At 43.8% G+C, this 27,734-nt stretch overlaps 7 protein-coding genes and 1 pseudogene across 7 annotated transcripts; 5 read left to right on the top strand and 3 right to left on the bottom strand.

Moving 5' to 3' along the window:
* Window positions 1–27,734, top strand: part of LOC106454015 — a 76,572-nt pseudogene that overhangs the window by 32,967 nt on the left and 15,871 nt on the right.
* LOC125576280 (YTH domain-containing protein ECT1-like) lies at window positions 357–3,068 on the top strand. Its single transcript, XM_048735960.1, has 7 exons — window positions 357–637; window positions 1,290–1,360; window positions 1,449–1,664; window positions 1,736–2,227; window positions 2,307–2,519; window positions 2,596–2,733; window positions 2,823–3,068. Exons 1-7 carry the CDS (start codon window positions 583–585, stop codon window positions 2,856–2,858), a joined length of 1,221 nt encoding a protein of 406 aa, XP_048591917.1. The 5' UTR covers window positions 357–582; the 3' UTR covers window positions 2,859–3,068.
* On the top strand, window positions 3,550–6,714 carry LOC125576277 (T-complex protein 1 subunit theta). Its single transcript, XM_048735946.1, has 13 exons — window positions 3,550–3,811; window positions 3,894–4,156; window positions 4,241–4,387; window positions 4,481–4,642; window positions 4,760–4,837; window positions 4,951–5,084; window positions 5,243–5,315; window positions 5,393–5,470; window positions 5,574–5,696; window positions 5,802–5,896; window positions 5,996–6,205; window positions 6,337–6,394; window positions 6,494–6,714. The coding sequence occupies exons 1-13, from the start codon at window positions 3,676–3,678 to the stop codon at window positions 6,569–6,571; spliced, it is 1,635 nt and encodes a 544-aa protein (XP_048591903.1). The 5' UTR covers window positions 3,550–3,675; the 3' UTR covers window positions 6,572–6,714.
* LOC106445310 (protein SINE2) lies at window positions 6,739–9,129 on the bottom strand. Its single transcript, XM_013886835.3, has 2 exons — window positions 8,958–9,129; window positions 6,739–8,356 (listed from the first exon to the last, which is right to left on the bottom strand). Exon 2 carries the CDS (start codon window positions 8,330–8,332, stop codon window positions 6,929–6,931), a length of 1,404 nt encoding a protein of 467 aa, XP_013742289.1. The 5' UTR covers window positions 8,333–8,356; window positions 8,958–9,129; the 3' UTR covers window positions 6,739–6,928.
* Window positions 9,438–12,027, bottom strand: LOC125576278 (DUF724 domain-containing protein 2-like). Its single transcript, XM_048735949.1, has 5 exons — window positions 11,479–12,027; window positions 10,985–11,401; window positions 10,831–10,905; window positions 10,044–10,759; window positions 9,438–9,859 (listed from the first exon to the last, which is right to left on the bottom strand). Exons 1-5 carry the CDS (start codon window positions 11,884–11,886, stop codon window positions 9,847–9,849), a joined length of 1,629 nt encoding a protein of 542 aa, XP_048591906.1. The 5' UTR covers window positions 11,887–12,027; the 3' UTR covers window positions 9,438–9,846.
* LOC106431317 (NADPH-dependent aldehyde reductase-like protein, chloroplastic) lies at window positions 17,788–19,203 on the top strand. Its single transcript, XM_048735977.1, has 2 exons — window positions 17,788–18,223; window positions 18,654–19,203. Exons 1-2 carry the CDS (start codon window positions 17,841–17,843, stop codon window positions 19,060–19,062), a joined length of 792 nt encoding a protein of 263 aa, XP_048591934.1. The 5' UTR covers window positions 17,788–17,840; the 3' UTR covers window positions 19,063–19,203.
* Window positions 19,212–23,111, bottom strand: LOC106445298 (disease resistance protein TAO1). Its single transcript, XM_048735931.1, has 4 exons — window positions 22,276–23,111; window positions 21,090–22,200; window positions 20,697–20,987; window positions 19,212–20,571 (listed from the first exon to the last, which is right to left on the bottom strand). Exons 1-4 carry the CDS (start codon window positions 22,857–22,859, stop codon window positions 19,321–19,323), a joined length of 3,237 nt encoding a protein of 1,078 aa, XP_048591888.1. The 5' UTR covers window positions 22,860–23,111; the 3' UTR covers window positions 19,212–19,320.
* LOC111213210 (strigolactone esterase D14-like) lies at window positions 25,385–26,457 on the top strand. Its single transcript, XM_022714897.2, has one exon. The coding sequence runs from the start codon at window positions 25,504–25,506 to the stop codon at window positions 26,305–26,307; it is 804 nt and encodes a 267-aa protein (XP_022570618.2). The 5' UTR covers window positions 25,385–25,503; the 3' UTR covers window positions 26,308–26,457.

The following is a 27,734-nucleotide window of genomic DNA, read 5'->3' as shown; positions in this document are numbered from 1 at the left end:
ATATCATAAAACAAAATACATTCGGTATTTATGTCATGTTCAAATCGGTTCATATTCATTTTTATTGGATCAGATTCAGTTTATATTTTCGGGTTCGGTTTATTTGCTCATCCTAGTTATTAGACAATGTATAGTAAAAACTAATAATAAATAATTTATATTTTTTTATACAAATGAATATTTTCCAGGAACAAAAGAGTAATGAAAATAAATATACTATATCACAACAAAAAAAAATTGATTTAAAGATTTGTTTTTGGAAATTTAAACTAAAAGCAGTCAACATTAATGTTCAGAATCTTCTCGTGTGTCATTAAGAAGAAGAGCCTTATCTTTTGATTGGTTTGTTTTGGTTCTCGTCGCTTAGAATTCCCTGGTTAGTACTTTATTTACCATCGAGCATTTGCTCTTTAACCAAAAGGATATCACCGCCTTGGAGAAGACGAAGAAACAAACAACTCTATAAACCCCTCCTCCCAACGAAGCCTCTGGGTTTTTCGAGGTTCCGATAAGCTCACATACCTTTCCCTAGGGCTCTCTACTCCTCCAAAGCTTTCACCTTTTTCTCGATACTCTCTCGACATGGCTGGAACCGCTTCTTCTCCCGACACCCTCGCCACTGGCTTATCTCTTCTGGGTAATGTTCATTTTCACTCAAAGATCACTTCTTTTTTGGTTTCATAGAACTTGATTGTGAACAAAATAGTGGATTGTATTGTCTGCTTCTTTTTAAGCTTGTGTCCGGAGATGATAGTGAAATCACATGTTTTTTAAAATCTCCTGATGTGTTGAGTGTCATCCGTGTTTTGTCTTGTTTCAGACTACGCAATTCGATTTTGAGGTTTTGTTTATTAGCAATACTGAGTTGGCTTTTGTTTTTGTCACATGTTTTTATCTTTTATGGGTTTATCTCTTCTGGGTAATGTCCATGTTCACTCAAAGATCATTTCTTTTTGGTATCATAGAACTTGTCTTAGGTATTGATTGTACAACCTAGTAGATTGTATTGTCTGCTTTCTTAGCTTGTGTCCGGAGATAACATAGAAATCACATGTTTTTTTTTTAAATCTCCTTATGGGTTTATTTTCATCAGTGTTTCGTCTTGTTTGGACTATGCAATTCGATTATGATTTTTTGTTTATTGAAAAAAATACTGAGTTGGTTTTTGTTTTTATCACATGATTTAATCTTTTTATGGGTTGAGTTTCATCAGTGTTTTGTCTTGATTTTGAGGTTTTGTTTATTAAAAAGTTTCTGACTTGGCTTTGTGTATGTATAATGGTTTTCAGAGACAGCAGATTTGTTTCAGGGGCTGTCTTTGGGTTCTGATGGAAGTGAAGCCTCTAGGAACCGTAACAAGGTACTTGCTTGTTTCTGTTTTGAACTTAAACATTAAATTGTTGTGTGGAGTGTCTTTAAATACTGATTGATTGTGTTTTTGTGAGAAGGGGTCTCTTCAGCAGCAGTATGGACATGTACCTTCTGGTGCATTTACTGCTCCATCTCTTCATGGAAGCGAAAGAAGGCCTAATCTGAATGTTGGAGACTTCTTTGGTTCATATCCGTGGGGTTACTTACCAACAAACCATCCTTCTGGTGGCTACCAGGATCAGAGCTTTGGTTATGGCCACAACAGCAGTTTAAACACCTATTCACATCTCATGGTATGTTGGTTCTGTTACAATCTCTCACCTGTCTCTCTATGGCTCTATAATGTATGTTTTCTTTTTAACAGAATCCAAACAGTTCACAAGAAGCACTGAGTTATGACCAATTTGGATACAATGATCATATGTATTCCAACAATGGACTGTATGGACTCTATGGGAACGTAATAGACTCAGGTCATGCTTACGGAACATTTGGTTACGATTCCTGGAAGCTAGGGAGAGGATGGTATCCCGTTGATGGTTATAAAAAGACCAAAAGCTTCAACTACGGTCGTGGCTACAGCGAAGAGAAGGCAGATAGGCTTAACGAGCTTTGCAGAGGACCTAGGAGCAGTGAAGGTCTCAACTCTACAGTGAAGCAGGACTCTCCAGTGGTAGAGAACTTCCCTGAGACACTGGTGAATGCCAAGTTCTTTGTGATCAAGTCTTACAGCGAAGATGATGTTCACAACAGTATCAAGTACGGTATGTGGTCGAGCACACCAACGGGCAACAAGAAGTTGAACGCTGCTTATCAAGAGAGTTCTCAAGATTGTCCTGTGTATCTTCTCTTCTCGGTTAGTATGAGTAGACTCTTCATTCAATGTTCTTGTGGATTTTGTGATTCGTTGTTGATTTGGTTTTGTTGTCTTGCAGGTGAATGCGAGTGGGCAGTTTGTTGGCGTTGCGGAGATGATAGGTGCGGTTGATTTCAACAAGACAATGGAGTATTGGCAGCAAGATAAGTGGATTGGTTGTTTCCCTGTGAAGTGGCGTATCATCAAAGATGTACCGAACAGTCTCTTGAGGCACATTACGCTTGTGAATAATGAGAACAAGCCTGTTACTAATAGCAGAGACACTCAAGAGGTTTGTTATTAAACCTTTATTGAACCATGTTTGAATTGAGTGATTGCTTGATTAAACGTTTATGGCTTTGTTGTAGGTGAAACTGGAAGATGGAATTAAGATCATAAAGATCTTCAAGGAGTATATGAGCAAGACGTGTATACTTGATGATTTCAAGTTTTATGAGACGAGACAGAAGATAATCAGAGATAAGAAGATCAAGCAAAAGAAACAGGTACACTTGTTTAAACCCTGCTCCATCAAAAACAGGCACACTTCAGCATCTTCTTGAGGTTGTTGATTCTGATTGTTTTTTTAATGCAGGTGCTTGATGGAGCTACTGTTGAAACGATTCACTGAGATCAATGGGAGGAAAGATGACTTTTAATATTTTAAAAAAAAGAACAGTTTGGATTATGCTTTTTTTTTTACTTCAGGCTTTGGATGTCTGAGAACCTCATTATATATGTTGGGTTTCTAAGCTTTTTTTCTAAACAAGATTACATTATGTTTTGTTCCTTGTATAAGGAGGACGCACCATCTGATAAAAACAAAACTCATGATTTATTTCTTCTTCCCTTCATAGTTCATATCAGTTCATTGATCAGATTCTTAGTTTTATTTATCAATCTTTTTTTCTTTTATCAATTAGAGAAACTATCATTTACAATGAATAAAATTAATTCCTACTTTTTAAACTCTTCAATACAATTTTGTTTGCTAAATGAATATTTATCTGTATTATATGTGTGTTCCAAAAAAAAAAAAAAAACTGTATTATATGTGTATGTCTACAAAAAGTACCCTCTCTCAATTTCTATATCAATGCGACAATAGTAAATTTTGAGCGAGGAAATTAGGATTTTCGGAAGTTTAGGGACCACGAAAGAAATATGTTTTTGAAGTACTCCGTTTTCTCTCGCGTGGTCCTTAAACTTCCGCATAAATCCTAATTCACCCCTCAACTTAAAGATTGTCGCATCGACCCAGAAGTCTTCAACCCGTGAAGGCTTGACAAACGACGACGTTTAAGAGTCCTAACGAAGAAAACAGAATACACTTCAAAACCTCGAAAAGGTTTCTAGGGCAATCAATCCACAGCCACTTTCACACTCTTTCAAACTAACTTTATAGTAAGCGACGAGCTAAGCCTTATAGATCTCAATCGGAGAAGAAGATGCAGCCTTACGGAATCCAATCGATGCTCAAGGAAGGCTACAGACACCTCTCGGGCCTAGACGAAGCCGTCATCAAAAACATCGAAGCTTGCAAGGAGCTCTCCACCATCACTCGCACTTCCCTCGGCCCCAACGGTTCGTACCTTCGTTAATCGCTTCCTCGATTCGTTTCTCTCTGGATCTAATTAGAATCTAATGTGCTCGATCTGATGTTTAGGGATGAACAAGATGGTTATAAACCATTTGGATAAGCTCTTTGTGACCAACGACGCTGCTACGATTGTGAACGAGCTGGAGATTCAGCACCCTGCTGCGAAGATTCTTGTGCTAGCTGCTAAGGCGCAGCAAGAGGAGATTGGGGACGGAGCTAATCTGACGATCTCATTTGCTGGGGAGCTTTTGCAGAACGCGGAGGAGCTTATTAGGATGGGGTTGCATCCTAGTGAGATCATTAGTGGATATAACAAAGCGATTATTAAGGTTTGTTGGTTTGTTTGTGACTTATTCTTGATGCTTTTGTTTTTTTTTTTGTTTTTTTTGGTCTTAAGGAGTTTGTGAGTGCAGGTTGTTGAGATTCTGGAGCAATTGGTTGAGAGTGGGTCTGAGACGATGGATGTTCGTGATAAGGATGAAGTTGTTTCGAGGATGAGAGCTGCTGTTGCGAGTAAGCAGTTTGGGCAAGAGGAGATTATATGCTCCTTGGTTGCTGATGTGAGTGTTTCTGTTTCGTTGTCCTGATTGTTAGTTACTGAAAGGTTTAATTTTTTAGCTGATGAGGTTTGCTTTTTTTTTTGTTTAATTCAGGCGTGTATTCAAGTCTGCCCAAAGAATCCAACGAACTTTAATGTGGATAATGTTCGTGTTGCCAAGCTTCTTGGAGGAGGATTGCACAACTCTTGCATTGTACGTGGCATGGTCTTGAGAAGCGATGCTGTTGGGAGCATTAAGCGGATGGAGAAGGCAAAGGTGAGATCTTTTTCTTTTGTTTATGCGTTTTGATCACGTTTTTGGCTGATTTTATCGGATTTATGCCCTTAAAATTGATAGCTTTGTGCTTATGTCTTTCCTGTTTCCTGTCTTCAGGTTGCTGTGTTTGCTGGGGGCGTTGATACTACTGCAACAGAGACAAAAGGAACGGTCTTGATCCACAGTGCTGAGCAGGTTAGTTTCTTCACCCTTTGGTTTCAATGTGATAGGGTTAAAAGCTGGGTATTTTGAAGTATGGTTGTGGGTTGTAAACCATGTTATAACCGATTTGTTGTTTGGTTTTCTAGCTAGAGAACTATGCAAAGACAGAGGAAGCTAAAGTCGAGGAGCTGATTAAAGCTGTTGCCGAATCAGGAGCCAAAGTGATTGTTAGTGGTGGGTCAGTTGGAGAAATGGCATTGCATTTCTGTGAGCGCTACAAGTATGTGAATACCTAATATTTTCTTAATCATAGTTAGCCTTTTCACTGCTTTTACTCTTGATACCTCTTGACATTATTCTCTTCTAGCTGCTTATGATGATAAACAAGTTTTTTACTGCCATAGTGTCATTTCTAATATGAACTTTATTTCTTGGCAGGATAATGGTCTTGAAGATCAGCTCAAAGTTTGAACTCAGGCGTTTCTGCCGGGCAGCTGGGGCTGTGGCTCATGTAAGTAGTTCTTATTCACATTCTTTATGACTATCTAATGGTGTTTTTGTCTTTAACACTTTATAATTATTGCACAGTTGAAACTAAGCCGGCCAAGCCCTGATGATCTGGGTTACGTTGATTCCATATCTGTTGAGGAAATTGGTGGTGTGACAGTAAGTACTCCTTTCTCCTATGAAATCAATTTCGTTCTTTCAGGTTAATTATATTTTTCATTTCATTGATAAGCAATTCCGGGTTTTCTTTTGATGTATGTAGGTCACTATTGCAAGAAACGAGCAAGGTGGTAACTCAATCTCTACAGTGGTTTTGCGTGGAAGCACTGATAGTATTTTGGACGACCTTGAAAGAGCTGTTGACGATGGAGTTAATACATACAAGGTAATCTTTGCTGGGTTTATAATCTTTTCACCATTATCCATTTTTCTTTGCTCCAAATATTTGTCCTGACTTTTACTATTACCTGAACTCTACTATTCTTCTCAGGCCATGTGCAGAGACAGCCGTATCGTTCCTGGGGCTGCAGCTACTGAAATTGAACTGGCTCAGAGACTGAAGGAATATGCCAATGCAGAAACAGGGTAATTTGTTTTGCTCACTTTTCATTTGGAAGAGTCAGCTTCTTATACAAACGGCCTATGGTTTGGTGGCTAAAAACGAGGTCTGACTTGATTTTTCAGGTTGGACAAGTATGCCATCACCAAATACGCAGAGAGCTTCGAGTTTGTACCCAAAACCCTTGCAGACAACGCTGGCCTCAACGCGATGGAAATCATTGCCTCTCTGTACACTGGACACGGATCTGGAAACACAAAGCTAGGCATTGACTTGGAGGAAGGTGCTTGTAAAGATGTTTCAGAGACAAAAGTGTGGGATCTTTTTGCAACCAAGTAAGTTTTCAACAGTTGAATCTTTCTATCATACTTGTCTGTATTGCGTAGCAGTTGCTCCACTTAGAATACAGTATATTTTCCTCTTAGTTTCATTTTATTTATAGCTAAGACATTAAGTCTATGTGCAGGTTATTTGCTTTGAAATATGCTTCCGATGCTGCGTGCACGGTGCTTCGCGTGGACCAGGTATGCACATCTGATTAAATCTGCATCTTTACTCAATGAGTAGAGTAAAAAGCCTACATATTGATACTCTGGTCTGGTTGGTGTATGTAAAATATGCAGATTATAATGGCGAAACAAGCAGGTGGGCCAAGGAGAGACGCTGCACAAGCAGCCGGTGCTGGCGCAGAGGAAGACTAAGCTGTAGAACAACAAGTACCTCGTAGTGAAACTCTTCTTCTGTAACCATTTTTTTTAGTTCTGGGATAATTTTGGTATGTCTCAGTATGCGATTGTGATCTTATGGACACACACCAACTTAAGGTTTTGCTTTTAGTTTGCAATGTTTGGTTCTTCCCGACTTAAAATTTCCCGGTTTAGCTAAATTGGATTATTGCAAGTGTTGTTTTCATATTAGTCAATGGTACAAGTTCTTTTTGAGAGTAAAAAGACAAAAGAGTATTCAAACAAGATCCACATATTGACATTAGAACAATAGAACCCACAATCTGAAGCTAAGTAAGTCCTGAGCTTTCTATGCTCATCACTTGGTGCGCTTCAAGTAGGAACAAGATGAGGAGGCAGCATCATCATATCATCTCGCAGATGCACCCACATGAAGGAAGCAAGCCCTGCAACTACAACAGAGAAGAAACTCAATCCCCATCTCAACACAGTCTTCTTGCTCCTGTCCCGTCTTGACTCTGTTACAGTCTCTTCTGTCTTAACTTTGGCCTCAGAATATGACTTTGGTTTCTCAAAGATGTCTTCGGTTGGAGTAGTAGTACCAGACCTGTCATGTATCGATGATGATGATGAGCTTTCACTGTACTGCCTTAGCTGCTCTCTGTTCTCTAGCAGTACAGTGAAAGAATCTTGTCTGAAACCGTGCCTGCTACGTTCTGACCGTCTCTTCTTCCTGTTTCGCCTCGACCTTTTCGAGTGATTGCTCACAGAGCAAACAGATTCGTCAAACTCAGAGCTTCTGTTCCTCTGATGGAAACAAACCGACTCAATGTTATCATCTTCTCCACCAGAGAACTGAATCTTGCAGTTCTCTCCATCAGCCTCTCTTATCAATCTCTCTGCTGTACCCAAGGTCTCATGAACAGCCACTCTCACAAAATACACCTCATCATCCACATGTTTCTCCATCTCCTGCAACACAAGCTCCACCTCAGAAGATATACTCTTGGGGTTCAGATACTTCATCAGGAAGTTAAGCATCTGCACAGCCAAAACCCGTTTCTGAGCATCCCCCTCAACCACACCCAACTCCAAAATCCTCAGCCCCGACTTCACAAAAAGCCTCGCGTACGCCTCTACTATAAAAGCATTGCGCTTCGCAAGAGCTATCACAAGCGCCATATGAGACTCAGCTTCGCTTGAAACGGCTTCAAGAGCAACAGCTAAGCTTTGGCAAAGGGTATTAACCATTTCACTAGAAGCAAAACGCCAGCTGTCGCAGTCCACAAGCGACTTCAAGCAGAGAGCAGACCCCAAAGCAAGATGCTGTTCATGCTGAGAGTCTAAAAGAGAGTCAGAGAGAGGTTTACAAAGAGAATGGATCACATTCCTTTTCTTATCTTCTGCCATTGCGGGGTCGATTCCGTATCTAGCCATAGCAGCAACCGCCTTCGAGCAAGCCTGTTGAACACTTAACGCCCCTCCACAAGAGCTCAACGTCCGTACGATAACCGGCATGATTGTTTCCACATGGGGAGAGATTTTGACTCCGTGAGCACGTGCAAGGTCTTCAAAGAGAGAGACCGTGTAGCCACCGCCAGAGTCAAAACCAATCTCTTTTGTTTCAGAAAGTTGAGTGAGAAACACATGTATAGCTTTTGCGTCCAAATCTTTCACAATGGTTCTCAAGTTGCTCATCGCAGTCTTGTAAGTATCTGGATCTTTGTCAAGGTTAGCCAACTCTTGTCTAAACGCTGAACCGATGTTTCTCCCCATTTTTGTTTCCCTCCTTTGATCCCTCTGAAAATAAAAGCCACAACGAAGTCAACAACAAGCAAGACCTTTTGATCAAAAAATATACAAATCATTTGAGTAAGAGATTAGATTCTCTAATCCTAACAACTTTACCGAAATGATCATTACTCAAATGATTCTAAACCATATCTTAAACAAGATATACACAACTTAGAGATGTATATAGAATCATTTGAGTATAAAATGGATTCTTTTATATCCTAACAACTTAACCGATGATTCTAGTCAATGATTCTAAACCATATCCTAATCAGGAAACTAAAAAAAAGAAACAATCTTTCCATAAGTGGATTATACCAAAAAATCAAAACTTTTAATCTAATTTATTTGGTAAACCGAAAGAAAGTTATCATTTGAGTAAATTGATACTGAAGATTCTTAAAAAGTTTGAACCTTTAATAACTAAAAACATAATGATCTGTGAAACATCAATACCATCGAAAAGACGAAAAGGGTCTTTTGATTTCGAATCCAAAACGTATATAAATGAATGAAAGAAGAGAACCAGTAACCCTATTCTACAGAAAAAAAGGGAATGAACAGAGTTTCGAGTGTCTGCAATAGTAAGAAGGTTGATGAAGCGTACCAGTGTCTGTTGAACCAAGAATCTGAAAATTAGAGAAAAACCGCAAGAGTCTGAAAGTCTCTAGATTGCAAGAGAGAGATGGATCTTTCTTTCTCCTCTTACGATACGACGCGAAGAAAAACCAGAAAAAAAGGATTCGACTTTTGTTTTTTTTGAACTTTGAGAGCGTTTGGGTGCGATGAGCGCGGGTTTAATTATGGCAACTCTCCGTAACTTTTGGGTCTTAAAAGCAAATCAACAACCCCCTTATTTCTCTGTTTTTTACTTAAATAGTACTTATGTTTTTAAATTATCAATTTACACCCAGTGTAATTTTGGTCCAGATAAAATTCACCATTCTTTTTTGGAGAATGTTGGTCAATTTGCATTTAACTTCAGAAACTTCTTTTGCCATTATATGATTTTTATTTCCTTATTTTTGACAATGTATGGTTTCAATTAGGCAGCAAGATTTTTTTTATGGCTATCATTCCAAATGCAACCAATTGGCAAAACTTCAGCGAATGGGTTAATGGTGGATTGTGTAAAAGGTTTGGTCTTGAGATACCTCTTTTGTGTTCTTCTTTAGGCTTAATGTATGAGTTAAATTGCTACAATGAGATTCAGTAAGAATTGTGCAAGCTAGTGTTGTTAGTCCAGTCACGTTTAGAACAACCATGGTTAACATTTTAAAACCATAAGTCAATGATACCAAATTAACTATGTCAAGATCAGATTACATAACAAAAGCTTTTAGTTTAACAATTATAGTTAGATAGCTTCATTTCTGATGATCCAGCTCTTAAGACCATTAAGGTTCACATGCCTTTGGACAACATCTTAAGACTGAAAAAGACATTGGCAGTATGATCTTGATCCACACCTTGTTTGCACTCTTGTTCCTTCTTACTTAGATTTCGCCCCTGAGATCCACACAAAGAGATACCGAAGCTAAGAAATATGGTTTATAAAATTATATTACTAAGCTGAAAAACAAAGAATATTACTTTGCTCTTTTTAATAGCTGCCTTGTACCATTTATCTCATTTTAAAACTTTCAACTAAAACGAGAGAGCTCATCAGAGAGTTTTGCTTTTCACAGCTTACCAGGGAGCAGATGAAGTTGCTTTAAACTCAGACTCGAGATTGTCAAGCTCTACGCCACGATCTCTTGCACATGACTCCATCTGACATATATTTTGGTAGGCAGCATCCCTCTGCTCTTTCAGAGCCACTAGTTGCCTCTCCATCTCAAGAATCTTGTGTTCCATCTCACCAACACCTTCTTTCAAAGCCATTATCTCTCTGTCGAAACCCTTTCGCTCCTCCATTGTCTTTAGCTGTCTATCCTTGAGGGCCAGAAGCTTGTTGATCCTTGCCAAAGGCGCTGAAACATCGAAACCATGCTTCTTTAGCTCGGCGAAGGAAGCTTTGAGGCTGTTTAGTTCGCTCACGGAAACGTACGGCTCCAGATCTTTAAAGCTCTCCAGTAAACTGAAGTGTGTCACCATCATACCAATGGCCTGCCCTTCACGGAACTGTTCTTTACTTTCCCCAACCAGTGGACTGAAGTGAGGACTCTGTGGTGCTCTCTGAAAGCCTTCTGATGTTTCAAGTATCTTCCAAAACGGTGACTTCTTAGCAAAAGGCAAAACCATGGTTGTGTCCTTTGCTTGAGGCTCTTCAACAACAGGAATAGAGCTAAGGTTATGTTCTCTTTGCCTCTTTCGAATGGTACCTTCTTCACCGAGGTCTGAAGTGTGCTCTACTTCTACTCTTTTCTTCTTACGGCTGTCATCTTCCCTGTTGTGTTCCTCAGGCACCTGTTGTGTCAAAACCCAAAAGGAGAGGTCATTAAGATTAAAGTTAAATAATAACAAAACCAACTTTTTACCTCTTCCTCTCCATTTTCACCCAAGCTCAAGGACATTTGAGGATTGATAGCAGCACTTACTTCATTAGTGTTTTGCTGAAAATAGAAACAACACAACACTCAGTTGTAAATCAAACAAGAATCAAAAGTTGACTAAAGCCAAATAAAAACTAACCAAGACCAGTTTGGCTATTGTCTCCTCGGTAGGCCTTATAGCATCGTGTGTGAACACCAAAGTCTTATCTGTTGCCTTCAAACACACAGTGTACATATCATCACATAGTATACTCGTCACCATCCCTGGACGCCATCCCGGTTCAATAAACACTTCAACAGACTCCATCAAACCAAAGCTTTTAACAGAAACGGTCGGCGGTGTGAGCCTTATGCTGCTTAATCCAACGGTTCTGTTTGGTTTTGGTGCTTCACCTTCATCATTCCAGCTAATGTATTTCAAAGGCTTCACAACGAAACTCTTTCTATTTACCACCTCCTTAACAATCACTGATGGTACCCACACATCAACACCATCCGTGACTTTCACTTCCACCATGGTCCCACATCTAAATGTTGACTTCTTACTCAGAAAAACCTTTAATAACACCAACAAAAACATAAATAATGAGAAACCAAACCACAAAAAGCAGAAAAACAAAAAAAGCTCGAAACCTTGTTTTGTGGTCTGACCCATTTTTGTTTGACCCAGTCAAAGTGTTGTCTGAGCTGTCCTGTCTTGAACTGGAGCAGATCCGGTGGAGAATCGAAGTAAACCCAAACTTCCTCATCGTTTATCTTCTTCACAACCGCACCGGTCCACCACCCGCCTCCCCGAGAAGCTTCCACCACGCACCCTTCCTCAAACTCCGCCGCCGCCGTGAACAAACTTTCCGGCGGAATTGGCCGGAGGAATCTCCGGTAAGTGGTTTTCAGAGTAGTGGAGCCATCGTTGGCTAGCAAAGACACGTTCAGCCTTTTGTTTCCGGATTTAGGCAGAGGGTCTTCGAGAATGGCTCTGAACCAAGACCCTTTAAGCCCTTCTTCATCAGAGGAGACTTCAATCTCATCGCCTCTCTTCATTGTCGTTGTCGGAAAATAAAAATCCAAACTTTCTATCCGTAGACAAACCCTTGAACTGAGTGTAAGTAAAGAGAGAGAGAGTGATAACAAAATAAATATGATCCGACTTTGTTATTTTTCATTTTTTGGCGCGATTTAAATTATCGTGGAAAAAACCAAAAATTTGCTAATGGGCCAATGATTACTGGGCCTGGGTTAAGTAATGAAGAGTCTATGTTGGACCAATATTCTCTTTGTGATTAGGTTCGAGAAGAACTTGCAAGACCGGTTTAGGTGGGTTGCGAAGACCGGTTCGATTCCAAAATTATTACCGTTAGGAGAACGCACGCGTTTTGTGGCTATCGAAAACGACTCAAACCTTTAAGAGAGAAATATAGCCGTTACGACAGGCGCTAGCTTCTCTATAAATATACAATATCCCAACTCAAAAACACTACACTTTTATAATCAGACAACAAACCAAACTCGTAAACATTATAACCAGACAGACAACCAAACCATTGTTTCTCCTTCTTTCTTCTCCAATGATATCGTTGTCCGAAGAAGACCGCTAAAAAAAAATACAAAACCTCCAATCTCCTTCCACTAAATCTCTCTCTCTCTACTAATCTTGTAAACCCGTTTCTGTGCAATGGAGAAACCACCGGAAAAAGGGAACAAGGCGTTTCGGTGGCCCAAAGACCAAACCGGTCTCGAAATCGATCAAAGCCACTCGTTTCCTGAAGAAAGGCTCAAAGACTCAGTGGTGGAGCTCCCGGTTTACATGGCGCCGTCGTCCTCCTCGAGTACCTCGCTGCTGAAGTAAGTATTTCCATTCAGATCTGATTTTTTTGTTTAGCCAAAATCATTGTCTGATTTCTAATATCTGTGGTGATTCAGGTGTTAGAGAGCTTGCTGCCAGAGACAACAAGAAGTCCGACGATCGTTCTCAGCCCATCTTCTTCATTTGCCGCATAGGAACTCTATCAAGCTTTTACCAAATTTTTTTTTTTTTTTGTCAAACTTTTTTAAGAGCAATTATATATATATATATATAGATAGGGGGAGAGTAGAGAGTGGGGAGAGAGAGAGAGTGGGGAGAGAGAGGGGGATAGGCGGGCCGGGAGAGAGGAGGCCTGAGGGAGAGGCGCCCGGGGTGGGGAGAGGCGCCCGGGGGGGGGAGAGGCGCCCGCGGGGAGAGGCGCCCGCGGGGAGAGGCGCCCGCGGGGAGAGGCGACCGCGGGGAGAGGCGCCCGCGGGGAGAGGCGCCCGCGGGGAGAGGCGGGGAGAGGCGCCCGCGGGGAGAGGCGCCCGCGGGGAGAGGCGCCCGCGGGGAGAGGCGCCTGCGGGGAGAGGCGCCTGCGGGGAGAGGCGCCTGCGGGGAGAGGCGCCCGCGGGGAGAGGCGCCCGCGGGGAGAGGCGCCCGCGGGGAGAGGCGGGGAGAGGCGCCCGCGGGAGAGGCGCCCGCGGGGAGAGGCGCCCGCGGGGAGAGGCGCCCGCGGGAGAGGCGCCCGCGGGGAGAGGCGGGGAGAGGCGCCCGCGGGGAGAGGCGCCCGCGGGGAGAGGCGCCCGCGGGGAGGCGCCGGGAGAGGCGCCCGCGGGGAGAGGCGCCCGCGGGGAGAGGCGCCCGCGGGGAGAGGCGCCCGCGGGGAGAGGCGCCCGCGGGGAGAGGCGGGGAGAGGCGCCCGCGGGAGAGGCGGGGAGAGGCGCCCGCGGGGAGAGGCGCCCGCGGGGAGAGGGCGCCCGCGGGGAGAGGCGCCCGCGGGGAGAGGCGCCCGCGGGGAGAGGCACCCGCGGGGAGAGGCACCCGCGGGGAGAGGCACCCGCGGGGAGAGGCGCCCGCGGGGAGAGGCGCCCGCGGGGAGAGGCGGGGCGCCCGCGGGGAGAGGCGGGGCGCCCGCGGGGAGAGGCGCCCGCGGGAGAGGCGCCCGCGGGGAGAGGCGCCTGCGGGGAGAGGCGCGCCTGCGGGGAGAGGCGCCCGCGGGGAGAGGCGGGGAGAGGCGCCCGCGGCGGGGAGAGGCGCCCGCGGCGGGGAGAGGCGCCTGCGGGGAGAGGCGCCCGCCCGCGGGGAGAGGCGCCCGCGGGGAGAGGCGGGGAGAGGCGCCCGGGGTGGGGGGAGGCGCCCGGGGGGGGGAGAGGCGCCCGGGGTGGGGAGAGGCGCCCGGGGTGGGGAGAGGCGCCCGCCCGCGGGAAGAGGCGCCCGCGGGAAGAGGCGCCCGCGGGAAGAGGCGCCCGCGGGAAGAGGCGCCCGCGGGAAGAGGCGCCCGCGGGAAGAGGCGTCCGCGGGAAGAGGCGCCCGCGGGGAGAGGCGCCCGCGGGGAGAGGCGCCCGCGGGGAGAGGCGGGGAGAGAGAGGCGCCGCGGGGAGAGGCGGGGAGAGGCGCCCGCGGGAGAGGCGGGGAGAGGCGCCCGCGGGGAGAGGCTCTCTCCCGCGGGGAGAGGTGCCCGCGGGGAGAGGTGCCCGCGGGGAGAGGTGCCCGCGGGGAGAGGTACCCGCGGGGAGAGGCGCCCGCCCGCGGGGAGAGGCGCGGAGAGGCGCCCGCGGGGAGAGGCGCCCGCGGGGAGAGGCGCCCGCGGGGAGAGGCGCCCGCGGGGAGAGGCGCCCGCGGGAGGCGCCCGCGGGGAGAGGCGCCCGCGGGGAGAGGCGCGGGGAGAGGCGCGGGAGAGGCGCGGGGAGAGGCGCCCGCGGGGAGAGGCGCCTGCGGGGAGAGGCGCCTGCGGGGAGAGGCGGGGAGAGGCGCCCGCGGGGAGAGGCGCCCGCGGGGAGAGGCGCCCGCGGGGAGAGGCGGGGAGAGGCGGGGAGAGGCGCCCGCGGGGAGAGGCGCCCGCGGGGAGAGGCGCCCGCGGGGAGAGGCGCCCGCGGGGAGAGGCGCCCGCGAGGAGAGGCGCCCGCGGGGAGAGGCGCCCGCGGGGAGAGGTGCCCGCGGGGAGAGGCGCCCGCGGGGAGAGGCGCGGGAAGAGGCGCCCGCGGGTGGGAAGAGGCGCCCGCGGGTGGGAAGAGGCGCCCGCCCGCGGGAAGAGTCGCCCGCGGGAAGAAGCGCCCGCGGGAAGAGGCGCCCGCGGGAAGAGGCGTCCGCGGGAAGAGGCGTCCGCGGGAAGAGGCGCCCGCGGGCGGGAAGAGGTTCCCGAAGAGGCGCCCGCGGGGAGAGGCGCCCGCGGGAAGAGGCGCCCGCGGGAAGAGGCGCCCGCGGGAAGAGGCGCCCGCGGGAAGAGGCGCCCGCCCGCGGGAAGAGGCGCCCGCCCGCGGGAAGAGGCGCCCGCGGGAAGAGGCGCCCGCGGGAAGAGGCGCCCGCGGGAAGAGGCGCGCGGGCGCGCAAAGGCGCCCGTGTGTTCGAGAGGCGCCCGCCTGGCCCGGCGCCCGCGGGGAGAGGCGTCCGGCGCCCGCGGGGAGAGGCGCACGGGCGGCTCGGGGAGGCCCCCGAGGCGCCCGCGCGGGGAGAGGCGAGAGGCGCCCGCGGGGAGAGGTGCCCGCGGGGAGAGGCGCCCGCGGGGAGAGGCGCCCGCGGGGAGAGGCGCCCGCGGGAGAGGCGCCGCCGGGGGGAGAGGCGCCGCCGGCGGGGAGAGGCACCGCCGGCAGGGAGAGGCGCCCGGCGAGGCGCCCGCGGGGAGAGGCGGGAGAGGCGGGGAGAGGCGCCCGCGGGGAGAGGCGGGGGAGAGGCGCCCGCGGGGAGACGGCGCTCCCCGCCTCCCCGCGGGGAGAGGTGTCCGCGGGGAGAGGCCTCCCGCGGGGAGAGGGGAGAGGCCGCCCGCAGGGGGGAGAGGCGCCTCCGCAGGGGTCGGGTCTCTCCCCGCGGGGAGAGGCGCCCGCGGGGAGAGGAGGTTCCCGAAGAGGCGCCCGCGGGGAGAGGCGCCCGCGGGAAGAGGCGCCCGCGGGTGGGAAGAGGCGCCCGCGGGAAGAGGCGCCCGCGGGTGGGAAGAGGCGCCCGCCCGCGGGAAGAGGCGCCCGCGGGAAGAGGCGCCCGCGGGAAGAGGCGCCCGCGGGAAGAGGCGCCCGCGGGAAGAGGCGCGCGGGCGCGCAAAGGCGCCCGTGTGTTCGAGAGGCGCCCGCCTGGCCCGGCGCCCGCGGGGAGAGGCGTCCGGCGCCCGCGGGGAGAGGCGCACGGGCGGCTCGGGGAGGCCCCGAGGCGCCCGCGCGGGGAGAGGCGAGAGGCGCCCGCGGGGAGAGGTGCCCGCGGGGAGAGGCGCCCGCGGGGAGAGGCGCCCGCGGGGAGAGGCGCCCGCGGGAGAGGCGCCGCCGGGGGGAGAGGCGCCGCCGGGGGGAGAGGCGCCGCCGGCGGGGAGAGGCACCGCCGGCAGGGAGAGGCGCCCGGCGAGGCGCCCGCGGGGAGAGGCGGGAGAGGCGGGGAGAGGCGCCCGCGGGGAGAGGCGGGGGAGAGGCGCCCGCGGGGAGACGGCGCTCCCCGCCTCCCCCGCGGGGAGAGGTGTCCGCGGGGAGAGGCCTCCCGCGGGGAGAGGGGAGAGGCCGCCCGCAGGGGGGAGAGGCGCCTCCGCAGGGGTCGGGTCTCTCCCCGCGGGGAGAGGCGCCCGCGGGGAGAGGAGGGGCCCGCCTGCGGGGAGAGGGGAGGGAGAGGGGAGGGAGAGGGGAGGGAGAGCCCGCGAGGGAGAGGCGTTCGCGGGGAGAGGTGGGAGAGGCGTTCGCGGGGAGAGGGCGGGGAGAGGAGGCGGCGGGGAGAGGCCCGCGAGGGCGAGGGAAAAGGGCAAGGAGAGCACCCTCGGGAGAGGGAGGGCGCCCGCGGGGAGATTATTTTTTTGATTACCTTTTTCATTTGTTGGTTAACAAAATTGATTTGGCTTTTTCTTAAATAATTGTTGCAAAAGAAAATGTATATAAATGCTTCGTCTAATTACAAGGTCTTTAAAATTAAATAAGCAAACAAAAATAAATAAAAACAAATAAAATAAAAATAAAAAATGAAATTTTCTTTTTATAGTTTTAGATTATATGGTTTTTCAGATTCAAATTTTTTTCTAATTTTTTTTTAATTTTTTTTTTTGAATTTTGTTTTTATTGTTTTCTTTCAAATTTTCTTTTTATAATTCAAAAATACTTTTTGAAACTATTTTTTAAATAATTGTTGCAAAAGAAAATGTATATAAATGCTTCGTCTAATTACAAGGTCTTTAAAATTAAATAAGCAAACAAAAATAAATAAAAACAAATAAAATAAAAATAAAAAATGAAATTTTCTTTTTATAGTTGCAGATTATATGGTTTTTCAGATTCAAATTTTTTCTAATTTTTTTTAATTTTTTTTTGAATTTTGTTTTTATTGTTTTCTTTCAAATTTTCTTTTTATAATTCAAAAATATTTTTTGAAACTATTTTTTAAATTTTTATTTTTAATTTTTTAGTATTGATTTTTTATTTAATAAAATTTTAAACAATAATTCCAAAACTCCATTCCTTAACTTTCTCTAAGATTTGGATTAATTAATCCAAAGAGTATAAATATATATTTACCTCTTTAATGAAACCTATTTTTGTGACTTTGAGGCTTGAATACTAGTTTGAGAACAAAAACTTGATTTGGTGCTATCTTAATTTTTTCTCTAAATACAATGTATCATTCCAATGCAATCAATTGGCAAAATTTCAGTTAATTGGTCAATTGTTCAAATCATTCATGTTGACGGTGGATTATGTAATTTTAAAATAAAATTATCATTTGAAAAATAAAAAAATTCTACAAAACAAGATTGGAAACAACAAATTTATAAACTAAAATTCAAAATTTAAAAACTAAAAGTTAAAATCTATATATATAATCAAGGCTTAAGTATAAACAGAAGAGTGGTTAACAAATTTTGATTATTTTTCCATTTTTGGCGCCATTTTAAATAAGCTAATAGGCCTTGGTTAACAACAAAAATTTGATTTGGCTTCTTCTTCTTCTTCTTAAATAATTGTTGCAAAAGAGAAATAAAAAAATAAAGAGTCGAATTCGTATTTTTCTTCTCTTCATCGAAACCATCGTAATGGCTGCACAGTCGCAATCGCTTCCTCTCGCCGGCAGAGTCGCCATAGTCACCGGCTCTTCTCGCGGTATCGGGAGAGCGATAGCGATCCACCTCGCTGAACTCGGTGCGAGAGTCGTCGTCAATTTCACAACTAAATCGGCTGACGCAGAGCTCGTCGCGGCGGAGATCAACGGTCTTCCCGCCATTACCGGAAACGGACCAAGAGCGATCGTGGTTCAGGCCAACGTTTCAGAGCCAAGCCAGGTGACGTCTCTCTTCGATGCGGCGGAGAGCGCCTTCGAGTCGCCGGTTCATATTCTGGTTAACTCGGCGGGAGTCCTCGATCCCAAGTACCCTTCGATCGCAAACACATCAGTCGAAGATTTTGATCGCACGTTCAGGTACAATAGAGACTGTTCATTGGTTAGAATCTTTGTCTTCACGATAAATAGTCGAAAAGTAAGCAAAAGAAATATTTTCAGTTGTTGTTATTACAGTGAGATGATTATTATGTCCGAATTCGAATCTAATATGATTGGTTATGTGTTTTTCTTTTTTGAGTTTGAAAAATGATTTCTTTATGTACCAATATTATTGTAAACTGTATGTCTTAATTTTAAATCAATAAAAACATGATGCATTCTATTTTCCAATGTTACTGAGATTTGTATGTCTTAATTTCGAATAAAATGAAACATGTCTTGTGTTCTTGAGATGTATGTATGTCTAATATGGAATAAGTTTCAACTAAAGGTTTATTCTTTCATTCGCTGCTACTTTTATGTTCTTAATCACTCTCTGTCTGACCTTTGTTTCTTATGGACTGTGTAGTGTCAATACGAAAGGGGCGTTTCTTTGCAGCAAGGAAGCTGCCAATAGGCTCAAACAAGGAGGCGGTGGTCGGATCATACTCCTCACATCTTCCATGACCCGAGGTTTGAAGCCTGGATTCGGCGCCTATGCAGCGTCAAAAGCAGCTGTGGAAACGATGGTCAAGATTCTTGCGAAAGAGCTCAAAGGAACAGGGATCACTGCAAACTGTGTAGCTCCTGGACCCATAGCCACTGAGATGTTCTTCGAAGGGAAGAGCTCGGAGGTTGTGGAGAAGATAGCCGCAGAGAATCCTTTTGGGAGAGTCGGCGAAGTCAAAGACGTGGTGCCTCTCGTTGGGTTCTTGGCTGGTGATGGTGGTGAATGGATCAACGGTCAGATCATTCCTGTTAATGGTGGATATGTGTAAACAAAAGAATTGGTCTTTAGTAGCTGTTCTTTTTGAGGCTTACTGATGATATGTTTGCAGATGTGTGTGTGGTTAGGTTGTTGGTTATCCAGATGATTATATAACAATAATAACCAGATAATGATTCTGATTTGATGCTCAGTTAGAAAGATAACAAAGAATTGGTTCCTCGTTTATTCATAAAGGTATTAGTAACTGCTCTTAACCCACCACAACAGGATAATTGATAATAATACACAAAAAAAAAACACAACATTATTAACTGGTATTAATGTAATGCACTCCACATTTTTCTATCATCCATGAGTCTCTGTCGACCCCAAACCCACCACTGCTGAGCCAAAACTCAAAGCAAAGTTCGTCTGAAGTCACGTCTGCTTCGAATTCATAGATGTACAGATGTTCCCTTAAAAGGGGAAACATAGTGCGGTGTGTTGGACTGCACGGGACATCGAGGCTATTCTGTTTGATCCCATGATAAACATGCACTGCTTCTCCTTTAGCAGCTTCAATCCCAACTGCACTAACCAGCAAGATGCAAGCCTTCCATGTCATAGATGAAGGTGAAGGCCTCTCGTTCAACTTCATTACTAGGGAACCTCCATTAGATTGGTAATTGAAGTAGTTAGGCATTTCTTTACCGGGTAAGATGGTAAATTGATAAGTCGATGTCTGGATGATGACATCTCTCGCTTCTTTATTCAGCTTGAAGCAGTTGGCGAAGTTGAGATCAATCTGTTGATTAAGAAAGGAGCAGTCTAGTCTCTCCAGAGACTCGCAGTTTTCTGCGTCTATCACTGATAAGGAATCTGGAAGCTGTGGGAGTGATAAGAGCTCTTTGCATCCCTTGAGTACAAGTCGATAAAGACAAGAGATTCTCTTGATCCAAGGCACTTGTTTAATCGCAGTTCCAGTGAGATACATATATTCGATGTTTGTCGAGATCTCAGGAAAACTTTTCATCAAGGAGCAATCAGTGAGATCAAGTTTCATCAGAGATTTCAAGTTGATGTTGACAGGAAGAACCTCCAGCTTGCAACATTCTTCCAAAATCAAAGATTCTAGTTTATGGAGGTTTCCAATAGAGGCAGGAAGTTCCACAAGACTTGAACATCTACTAAACTTCAAACGCTTGAGATTAGTGGCGTTTCCTATAGAGGAAGGGACTCCCACTAAACTTGAGCAATCATTAAAATTCAATTCCTCGAAATTTCTTATGGCATTCCCAATAGAGGAGGGAAGTTCTACCAAACTTGAACATCCTCTGAGATCCAACTCTTTGAGATGAATGGCATTCCCAATAGAGGAAGGAAGCTCAATCAAACTTGAACATTCACTGAGATCCAACTTCTTGAGATGAACGGAATCCCCAATAGAAGATGGAAGCTCCACTAAACTTGAACATCCTATGAGACTTAGCTCCTGTAGACTAGTGGCAGTTGAGAGACTAGAAACATCCTTCAAGTTTTTTGAATACCTCAGATCCACCCACTTGAGATTGCTAAGCGGCTGACAGACAAAATCAACAAGAACACATTTGTTACATTCTATTAGTCTAGTTTTTTCATGTTACATACTGTACAAATCTGATCAATAATAATGATAACAACATATGATATTCTTATGTTACTTACTTTAGTTCCTTCCCACAACTTCTCAAGTTTGCTGTCAATCATGACTAGTTCCACGAGGAGCTCTGGGTTGGGAATACAGTGCAAACATGTCATCGGAAAACATTTCCACATTAGTAATCTAAGTTTAGGAGATAAATAGCTTGGTCCACCATATAGATGAAATGCATCTAGTTCTCCATTAATTTGCAGTCCGAGTCTTAAGAACTGGAGATTAGACATTCTTTCAAATGCTCTCTCACTCACATTTATTTCGTCTCCATAGAAATTTATGCCAATAACACTTCTACTACCCTGGAAACAAAGCCAAAAATAAGGTAGAGATGATTGTAGTTTATCAAACAGAGCAATTTGTAACCAGAAGTACTGCAATAAAACACTAATAGCAAAACTTACCGCTACATCTTCAGCAAGTACTTCACAAATCTCTTTTTGATCGACCAGAAACTGGCGTTGTCCAGGCTCACTGGACTGTTTGCGGACAATATCTCTACCCAGCTGGACTAGCAGATCATGCATAATCACACGTTCCCTTTCCAAAGATATGAGAGACTTGTCAGCTAAGACGTTAAGCCTTTGCCTCACATCAGAAAATCTCTTCAAAAGATTCTCTACCACATTCTCCATCCTATCATAGTTGAAAAAGCAGGCTATATGAAGAAACAAATCTTTATCTTCATGAGATAATGCGTTATAACCGAACATCAAAATGCTCTCAATTTCTCCATCGAGGCACATCCTCAGCCCTGGTAGTGCATTCTCCCACTCCTGCTTGGACATTCCACGAAAATAAGATCCCATAACCCTTAGTCCCAAAGGGAGGTTCCCGGCGAGTGTTGTAACTTCCCGTACAAGCTTCTCAAACCCATATTTAGGGGACTTTTGACCAAAAGCATACGTACAAAACATCTGAATAGCCTCACAATCTGACGGAAAATCAACCTTGTAAATATGAGTGATCCCATGTCCCTTCAGAATCTTTCGATCTTGCGTTGTAATGATAATCCGACTTCCATGACCAAACCAAAGAATTTCTTTGGCCATGGCTTCTAGCTGTACTAACCGATCAACGTTATCAAGAACAACAAGAACTTTCTTGTCATTCAGTATTTCTTGTGCAACTCCCAAGTGAGAAATCTTGAAATCTTCCTTCTGGTTGGTTAATCGAGACAGAAACATTTGCTGCAAATGCAACTTCACGTTGTAGTCGTCTGAACAAACCGGTGGCGTACACATTGCTTTGACATTCATCAGAAAGACACTATGTTGAAAAGTATGGGAGAGTTGATTGAACAGACACCTAGCAATGGTGGTCTTGCCAATCCCAGCGGGCCCCCAAATCCCTATCATCCTCACTTCATCCAAATCTGTGCGTAAAATCCGCGAAATCTTGTTCATATGAGCTTCCATCCCAATGAATTCGTCGAAATCTCTTGACGGTGTGGAGTTAAACAACTTCTTTGCAACATCAGTGGCAACATCTTCGACCATTTTTGCCTCATTATCCCTTATACAACAATATTCAAAATATATCAAAGTCAATTTAAGTTATTTATATATAGTTTGGAGAGATTTGACGAACCAGTTATTTGAATGGTAACCAGCGAGTGTGGCCACTTTAGCTAGAGCTTGACTCCATTTTATAATAACCTCATTTGTTTTGCCTTTACAAGTTTTTTTAAAGACTTTCCCAAACTCACCGGCCTGCTTCTTGACATCACTTGGATCCACTTCATAGAAAACGGGCATCACTGTTTGACCTAACTCTTCTTTACACTTCATGATCTCCACTAACTCGTCAAGACACCAAGAGGAAGAAGCGTATCTTTTCGAGAGCAACACAATCGCAATTCTTGATCCTTGGATTGCCTTCTTGAGCTCAGGTCCGATAAACTCTCCTCTTGTGATCTCGTTATCAATGAACAGGTTGATTGCTTTTCTCCTACACTCCTTGAGAAAATGGCTGAGAAAAGATTTACGGACATCCGCTCCGTGGAAGCTCGGGAAGACATCGTGTATAGGCAAAGACGACTGGGGAGATGATGAAGAAGCAATTATTTTGTTTTCTTGGACTCTGAACTTTGCATAAACAAAAGAAAAGATTCTTCTGCCTAAAAGCGTAAAGATGGTAGCAGAAACAGTCACAAGGAGAAGGTAAAGATCCATTACTACGCTGGAGAGAAAGATCTATAGATCACAGAGATTTTACGAGATCTAGAGAGCAATGATTTACAAAGAGGCTTTGTGTAACATTGACGATCTTGACTGACAATGGCTTAATGGAAATAAAGTTATCTTTTTATGAAGTACGTGAATCACGGAGAAAAGCTATCATGTAGGTTCCACCGTTCTTGCAAGTTTTATAAACTGAAGTTCTTGGATATTTCCTGTGATTTTAAAAATGAAATTTCTCTTTCAATCATTTTGATCAGTATGGTTTAAAAGTAATGTTTAAAATTGACTTAGGAAGTTATGGTTTGGTTCAATGTTTTGTAAAGACAATTATGACTTGAAGAAGCTATTTTTTAGTTCAGTGTAAGAAGAAGCTATGGTCTGACTGTTGTTCAGTCCAGTTTAAAACTAATGCTTTGTTCATCTTTAGAAAAAAGGAAAAAAAAGAAAAGGAAAAATAAGTTGAATTTCTAGTATTTTTTTAGTTGACATATTGAAAAATAAAAACCTGATTTTCTATTTGCTCACACATATGAGTCACATAGACATGATTCGTGTCTTCGTGATTGTGATTTGTGGTTGGAGACTAACTTGGTTCGAATGTATTTATAACTTTTATACATCTAATTCATTTTTCAAATAAAAAAGCTTAAAATTATCCCGATAAAACTTTGGAGTATTATTCTTGAAATCACCATCCAAATCAAGATCTATGGATAGACATTGGTTGATAAACACACAAATGACAGAATCTAACATGATTGGGAATATCCCAAGTGCAAACTATTGTCAAGATTCCTGTGAAAGAGCTCAAAAGAACATAAATCACTGCAAACTGTGTAGCTCCAGGACCCATCGCCACTGAGATGTTCTTTGAAGGAAAGAGCTCGGAGTTGGTGGAGAAGATAGCAACAGAAAATCCTTTTGGGAGGCTCGGCGAAGCCAAAGACGTGGTGCCTCTTGTTGGGTTCTTGGTTAGCGATGGTGGTGAATGGATCAATGGTCAGAGTATCAGACCATTCCTGTTAATGGTGGATATGTATAAAATGTATGGTATTTAGTGGCCTCTTTGCTATAAAATGATGATTGTTTGCAGACAATTGTGAGTTGAATAAGCTTCAAATAAAAGGAGCTATGGTATTTTTATCAAGCCATGTTTAAAACATACTCTCTCTCTTCACAAAAAAATATTTTATAAAATATTCATGCATATTAAAATATAATAAATATTACAATTAAATTTATTATTTATTTTATTATATATTTTTCAATAACTATTAACCAATAATATTTAATTAATTTAAATATTTTTAATTAATATTTTTTTAAAAATATATAATTTATCAACATTAACTACTAAAAATATTTCAAAATTTTTAAAAATATATTATTTTAGAACAAAACATAATTCCAAAAAATTTTATTTTTTGGAAAAAGGAGAGAGTATGTTTTATTCATTTAATTGATAGCCGTTACATCCTCCAATAGAATACAAGTCAACACATGTATTCAAATAACAACAAATTCGTCGACGTTCACTTCTCTGCTTTTTCCTTTTCAAATATCTAATTGAACTTTTTGTCGACATCCTATTCGGTTTTTCATATATACAACTTATTTAAAAAAAAACAAAAAACTTAGGCTTCGAATGTTATGAACCGACCCGTCCCGCACCGCAGTTAACAGTAACAAAAATCTCTACATATACCATATATCTATACGTTTTTATAACTGTTAAAACTGCACCGCAGTTAAACCGCTTTTCCCGTATCGCTCAAACCGCAGTTACCATTCAGAACCTTATTTTTGACTGTGACTAGTTATATCTATCATAAAGTTATGATTTACTGTAAATCTTAAGTTACTTAGATTGATAAGTGTACACTTAGACACAGTTTAAGTAAAACTTGGAATACGTTTCTCTAGTTCATGCATCATACTTGCAGATTGGACGACCTTTTGATTGAAAACATTATTCGAAAAGAGCTGATTTTCTTTCTTTTTAGGGTGGATGACATGCTGTTACCAATGCATTTAGTTCTTTCTACCACAACATTAATCTTTGATTTGTAATTTGCAGATAATTATGACTTACAGTAAGCTTTCATGTGCGTGGAGTTTGGAATATTAAAATTCTTGTTTCTTAGATGACGTCTAATTCATTTTCAAATCGAAATAAAAACCTAAATTATCCAATGTTTATCATTTGTCTACTCATGTCTTCAATCTTTTTTTATTATTTAAATGAACGTTAGTAAAACAGTGTTATGCTTTAAATTATTCTTGTAATCACATTCCAAATAAAAGTCTATGGATAATGGATAGACATTGGTTGATAAACACACAAATGACAGAATCTAACATGGTTGTGGAATATCTCAACTGCAACCTTCAAGCATCTTTATATGATTTTTAAAAATATCATAGTAGGAGAGGAATAATCAACGCAACTCTTGTATCCAAAAGTCTTGTTCAAAAAGCATACATTATATTTTGGATACTAAATGCAATAGAAAAAGTAAAATAAACATAATAAAAAAATTCTTTTCATTTTCATTACACACACCAACCCATATTATTTTTTATATAAACAGTAGCCTCTTCTTTTCTTTACCCTTCACAACAACAAACCCAAAACATGAGTCAACACAACATCCTCGAAGCTCTTAACGTCCGGGTCGTTGGCACAGGCGACCGGATCCTAGTCCTAGCCCACGGGTTCGGTACAGACCAATCAGCATGGCACTTAATCCTCCCTTACTTCACCCCCACGTATAGAGTCGTCCTCTACGACCTAGTCTGCGCCGGCAGCGTCAACCCCGACTACTTCGACTTCAACCGATACACCACCCTCGACCCTTACGTCGACGACCTCCTCAACATCATCGACTCTCTCGGCATCCAAAACTGCGCCTACGTAGGCCACTCCGTCTCGGCCATGATCGGTATCATCGCTTCCATCCGCCGCCCTGAGCTTTTCTCGAAGCTCATCCTCATAGGAGCTTCTCCTAGGTTTCTCAACGACGATGACTACCACGGAGGGTTCGAGGAAGGGGAGATAGAGAAGGTGTTCTCGGCTATGGAGGCTAACTACGAGGCTTGGGTTCAGGGGTTCGCGCCTTTGGCTGTTGGAGCTGATGTTCCCGCGGCGGTTAGAGAGTTTAGCCGGACGTTGTTTAACATGCGTCCGGACATATCTCTGTTCGTGTCGAGGACGGTGTTTAATAGTGATCTTAGAGGTGTGCTTGGGTTGGTGAAGGTGCCTTGTTGTGTGATTCAGACGGCTAAGGATGTTTCGGTTCCTGCTTCGGTGGCGGAGTATCTAAAGGATAATCTTGGTGGTGATACGAAGGTGGAGACGCTTAAGACTGAAGGGCATTTGCCTCATCTTAGTGCTCCGGCGCAGCTGGCTCAGTTTCTCCGGCGTGCACTTCCTCGGTGACTTTTAATTTTTATTTTTCTTTTTGAGAAGAGAAAAAATATGATTGGAGGAATATGGGACTTGTGGGGTTTTGTGGGATCCACGTCTGTAATGAAGAGACACTATTTGTGGACGACAGTTCAAATCTAGGGAGATAATGTTCACTTGACACGTGACAAACGCGTTCTTACTTTATTTTTGTTTGGTATCGAGTATGATTGATTAGTTAATCACGAGTTTTCGACCAAAAAATATAGTTTTTTTTTCTTTTTTTTTGACCAAAAAAGATTAGATAATCACGAGTTTTATAATCAATAATATTTATATTTTTGTTTTACAAAACTATCATTTAAGAGTTTTTCTCTCATTTAATTATTCGTTTTGTTTTATGTTCATAAATTAACTATTTTCTAATTTAAAGTAATTAAAATTTTCTATTAAAACTATAGACACATTTTAGAAACAAACAATAAATTAGAACAACACTCTTTGTGAAACGTAAGATATACTAATTTTCAGTTGATTTTTGCAGACCCACAAAGAAAAAACAAATCTAATCTTATCTAACTTTCATAGTAATGTCTCTCTATCCATTGTTTTGGTCGAAATGTTAAATTAATGTCTCTCCATCCATATTATTTCTTATAGTTATTGAATTTGAGTTTTTTTCACATGGCTCTAATTTAAAACTAAATGGTAATATGGATTTTTTCAAACTCTTTATATATTAGTGTTGATCCTTTTAAATTTCTGACGCCAAATCTAAACAATAAGGTATGGACTAGCAAGAAAAAGACAAAACAAAAAGGTATGATTTGGATATAATAATCTTTTTTTTATAAGTCAAAATAATAATAATAATACGCTTAGCCTTGTGGGACACTTTACAGTGTGAAACATGCATGTTCTCTTAAATTTCTCTACGTGATGGAGACGAAACAAAAAACGACAACAACAAAATCCAATACTAGAAAACACTTGTAAGAAGTATGCATACGAATTGACTATCTAGACAGTTCGCTACACACGATATCAGAACATCCAAGATAAGGTTAATTAAATCCATAAACTTGCAAAACAAAAGTTAGCAGCGTCGAGTCGACAGTTCGCTAATACAGCGCGTGGTGATTATTAGCTTGCTTCATAGTTTTGGGACTATATTAACGGGCAATTATTGAGGTTTCTTACAAGTATTAATGGGCCTATGGAAGCAAGACGAATCTCTAGAACTCAAGTATAGAACTCAAAGACTCAAATAAGAATTGCTCTCTTATTAATAACTTGTGAAACTCTCTCAAAACACAAGTTCTCAAATCCCTAAATTCCGTAAGTAATATCACATCTCGATATTTACTTATATAGAGATTACATTGTCCTAATCCTAATAGATAAACATAACTTTAGATAACTCCTAATCTTATTATGTTTCTAAGTCTCAATAGGATTAG

The sequence above is a fragment of the Brassica napus genome, chromosome A1, assembly GCF_020379485.1.
Source record: "Brassica napus cultivar Da-Ae chromosome A1, Da-Ae, whole genome shotgun sequence".
NCBI classification, from domain to species: domain Eukaryota; kingdom Viridiplantae; phylum Streptophyta; class Magnoliopsida; order Brassicales; family Brassicaceae; genus Brassica; species Brassica napus.
This window is presented reverse-complemented; position numbering and strand designations above follow the sequence as displayed.

Coding starts and splice junctions, on each gene's coding strand:
- LOC125576280 (XM_048735960.1), top strand. CDS start 583: ATGGCTGGAACCGCTTCTTCTCCCGACACCCTCGCCACTGGCTTATCT. Junction 1,361..1,448: donor CCTCTAGGAACCGTAACAAG/GTACTTGCTTGT, acceptor TTTTGTGAGAAG/GGGTCTCTTCAGCAGCAGTA. Junction 2,520..2,595: donor ATAGCAGAGACACTCAAGAG/GTTTGTTATTAA, acceptor GCTTTGTTGTAG/GTGAAACTGGAAGATGGAAT.
- LOC125576277 (XM_048735946.1), top strand. CDS start 3,676: ATGCAGCCTTACGGAATCCAATCGATGCTCAAGGAAGGCTACAGACAC. Junction 3,812..3,893: donor CACTTCCCTCGGCCCCAACG/GTTCGTACCTTC, acceptor TCTGATGTTTAG/GGATGAACAAGATGGTTATA. Junction 5,316..5,392: donor CAGCTGGGGCTGTGGCTCAT/GTAAGTAGTTCT, acceptor ATTATTGCACAG/TTGAAACTAAGCCGGCCAAG.
- LOC106445310 (XM_013886835.3), bottom strand. CDS start 8,332: ATGGGGAGAAACATCGGTTCAGCGTTTAGACAAGAGTTGGCTAACCTT.
- LOC125576278 (XM_048735949.1), bottom strand. CDS start 11,886: ATGAAGAGAGGCGATGAGATTGAAGTCTCCTCTGATGAAGAAGGGCTT. Junction 11,402..11,478: donor GGGTCAGACCACAAAACAAG/GTTTCGAGCTTT, acceptor GTGTTATTAAAG/GTTTTTCTGAGTAAGAAGTC. Junction 10,760..10,830: donor GTGAAAATGGAGAGGAAGAG/GTAAAAAGTTGG, acceptor TTGACACAACAG/GTGCCTGAGGAACACAACAG.
- LOC106431317 (XM_048735977.1), top strand. CDS start 17,841: ATGGCTGCACAGTCGCAATCGCTTCCTCTCGCCGGCAGAGTCGCCATA. Junction 18,224..18,653: donor GATTTTGATCGCACGTTCAG/GTACAATAGAGA, acceptor TGGACTGTGTAG/TGTCAATACGAAAGGGGCGT.
- LOC106445298 (XM_048735931.1), bottom strand. CDS start 22,859: ATGGATCTTTACCTTCTCCTTGTGACTGTTTCTGCTACCATCTTTACG. Junction 22,201..22,275: donor GGTTACCATTCAAATAACTG/GTTCGTCAAATC, acceptor TTGTTGTATAAG/GGATAATGAGGCAAAAATGG. Junction 20,988..21,089: donor TACTTGCTGAAGATGTAGCG/GTAAGTTTTGCT, acceptor CTTTGTTTCCAG/GGTAGTAGAAGTGTTATTGG.
- LOC111213210 (XM_022714897.2), top strand. CDS start 25,504: ATGAGTCAACACAACATCCTCGAAGCTCTTAACGTCCGGGTCGTTGGC.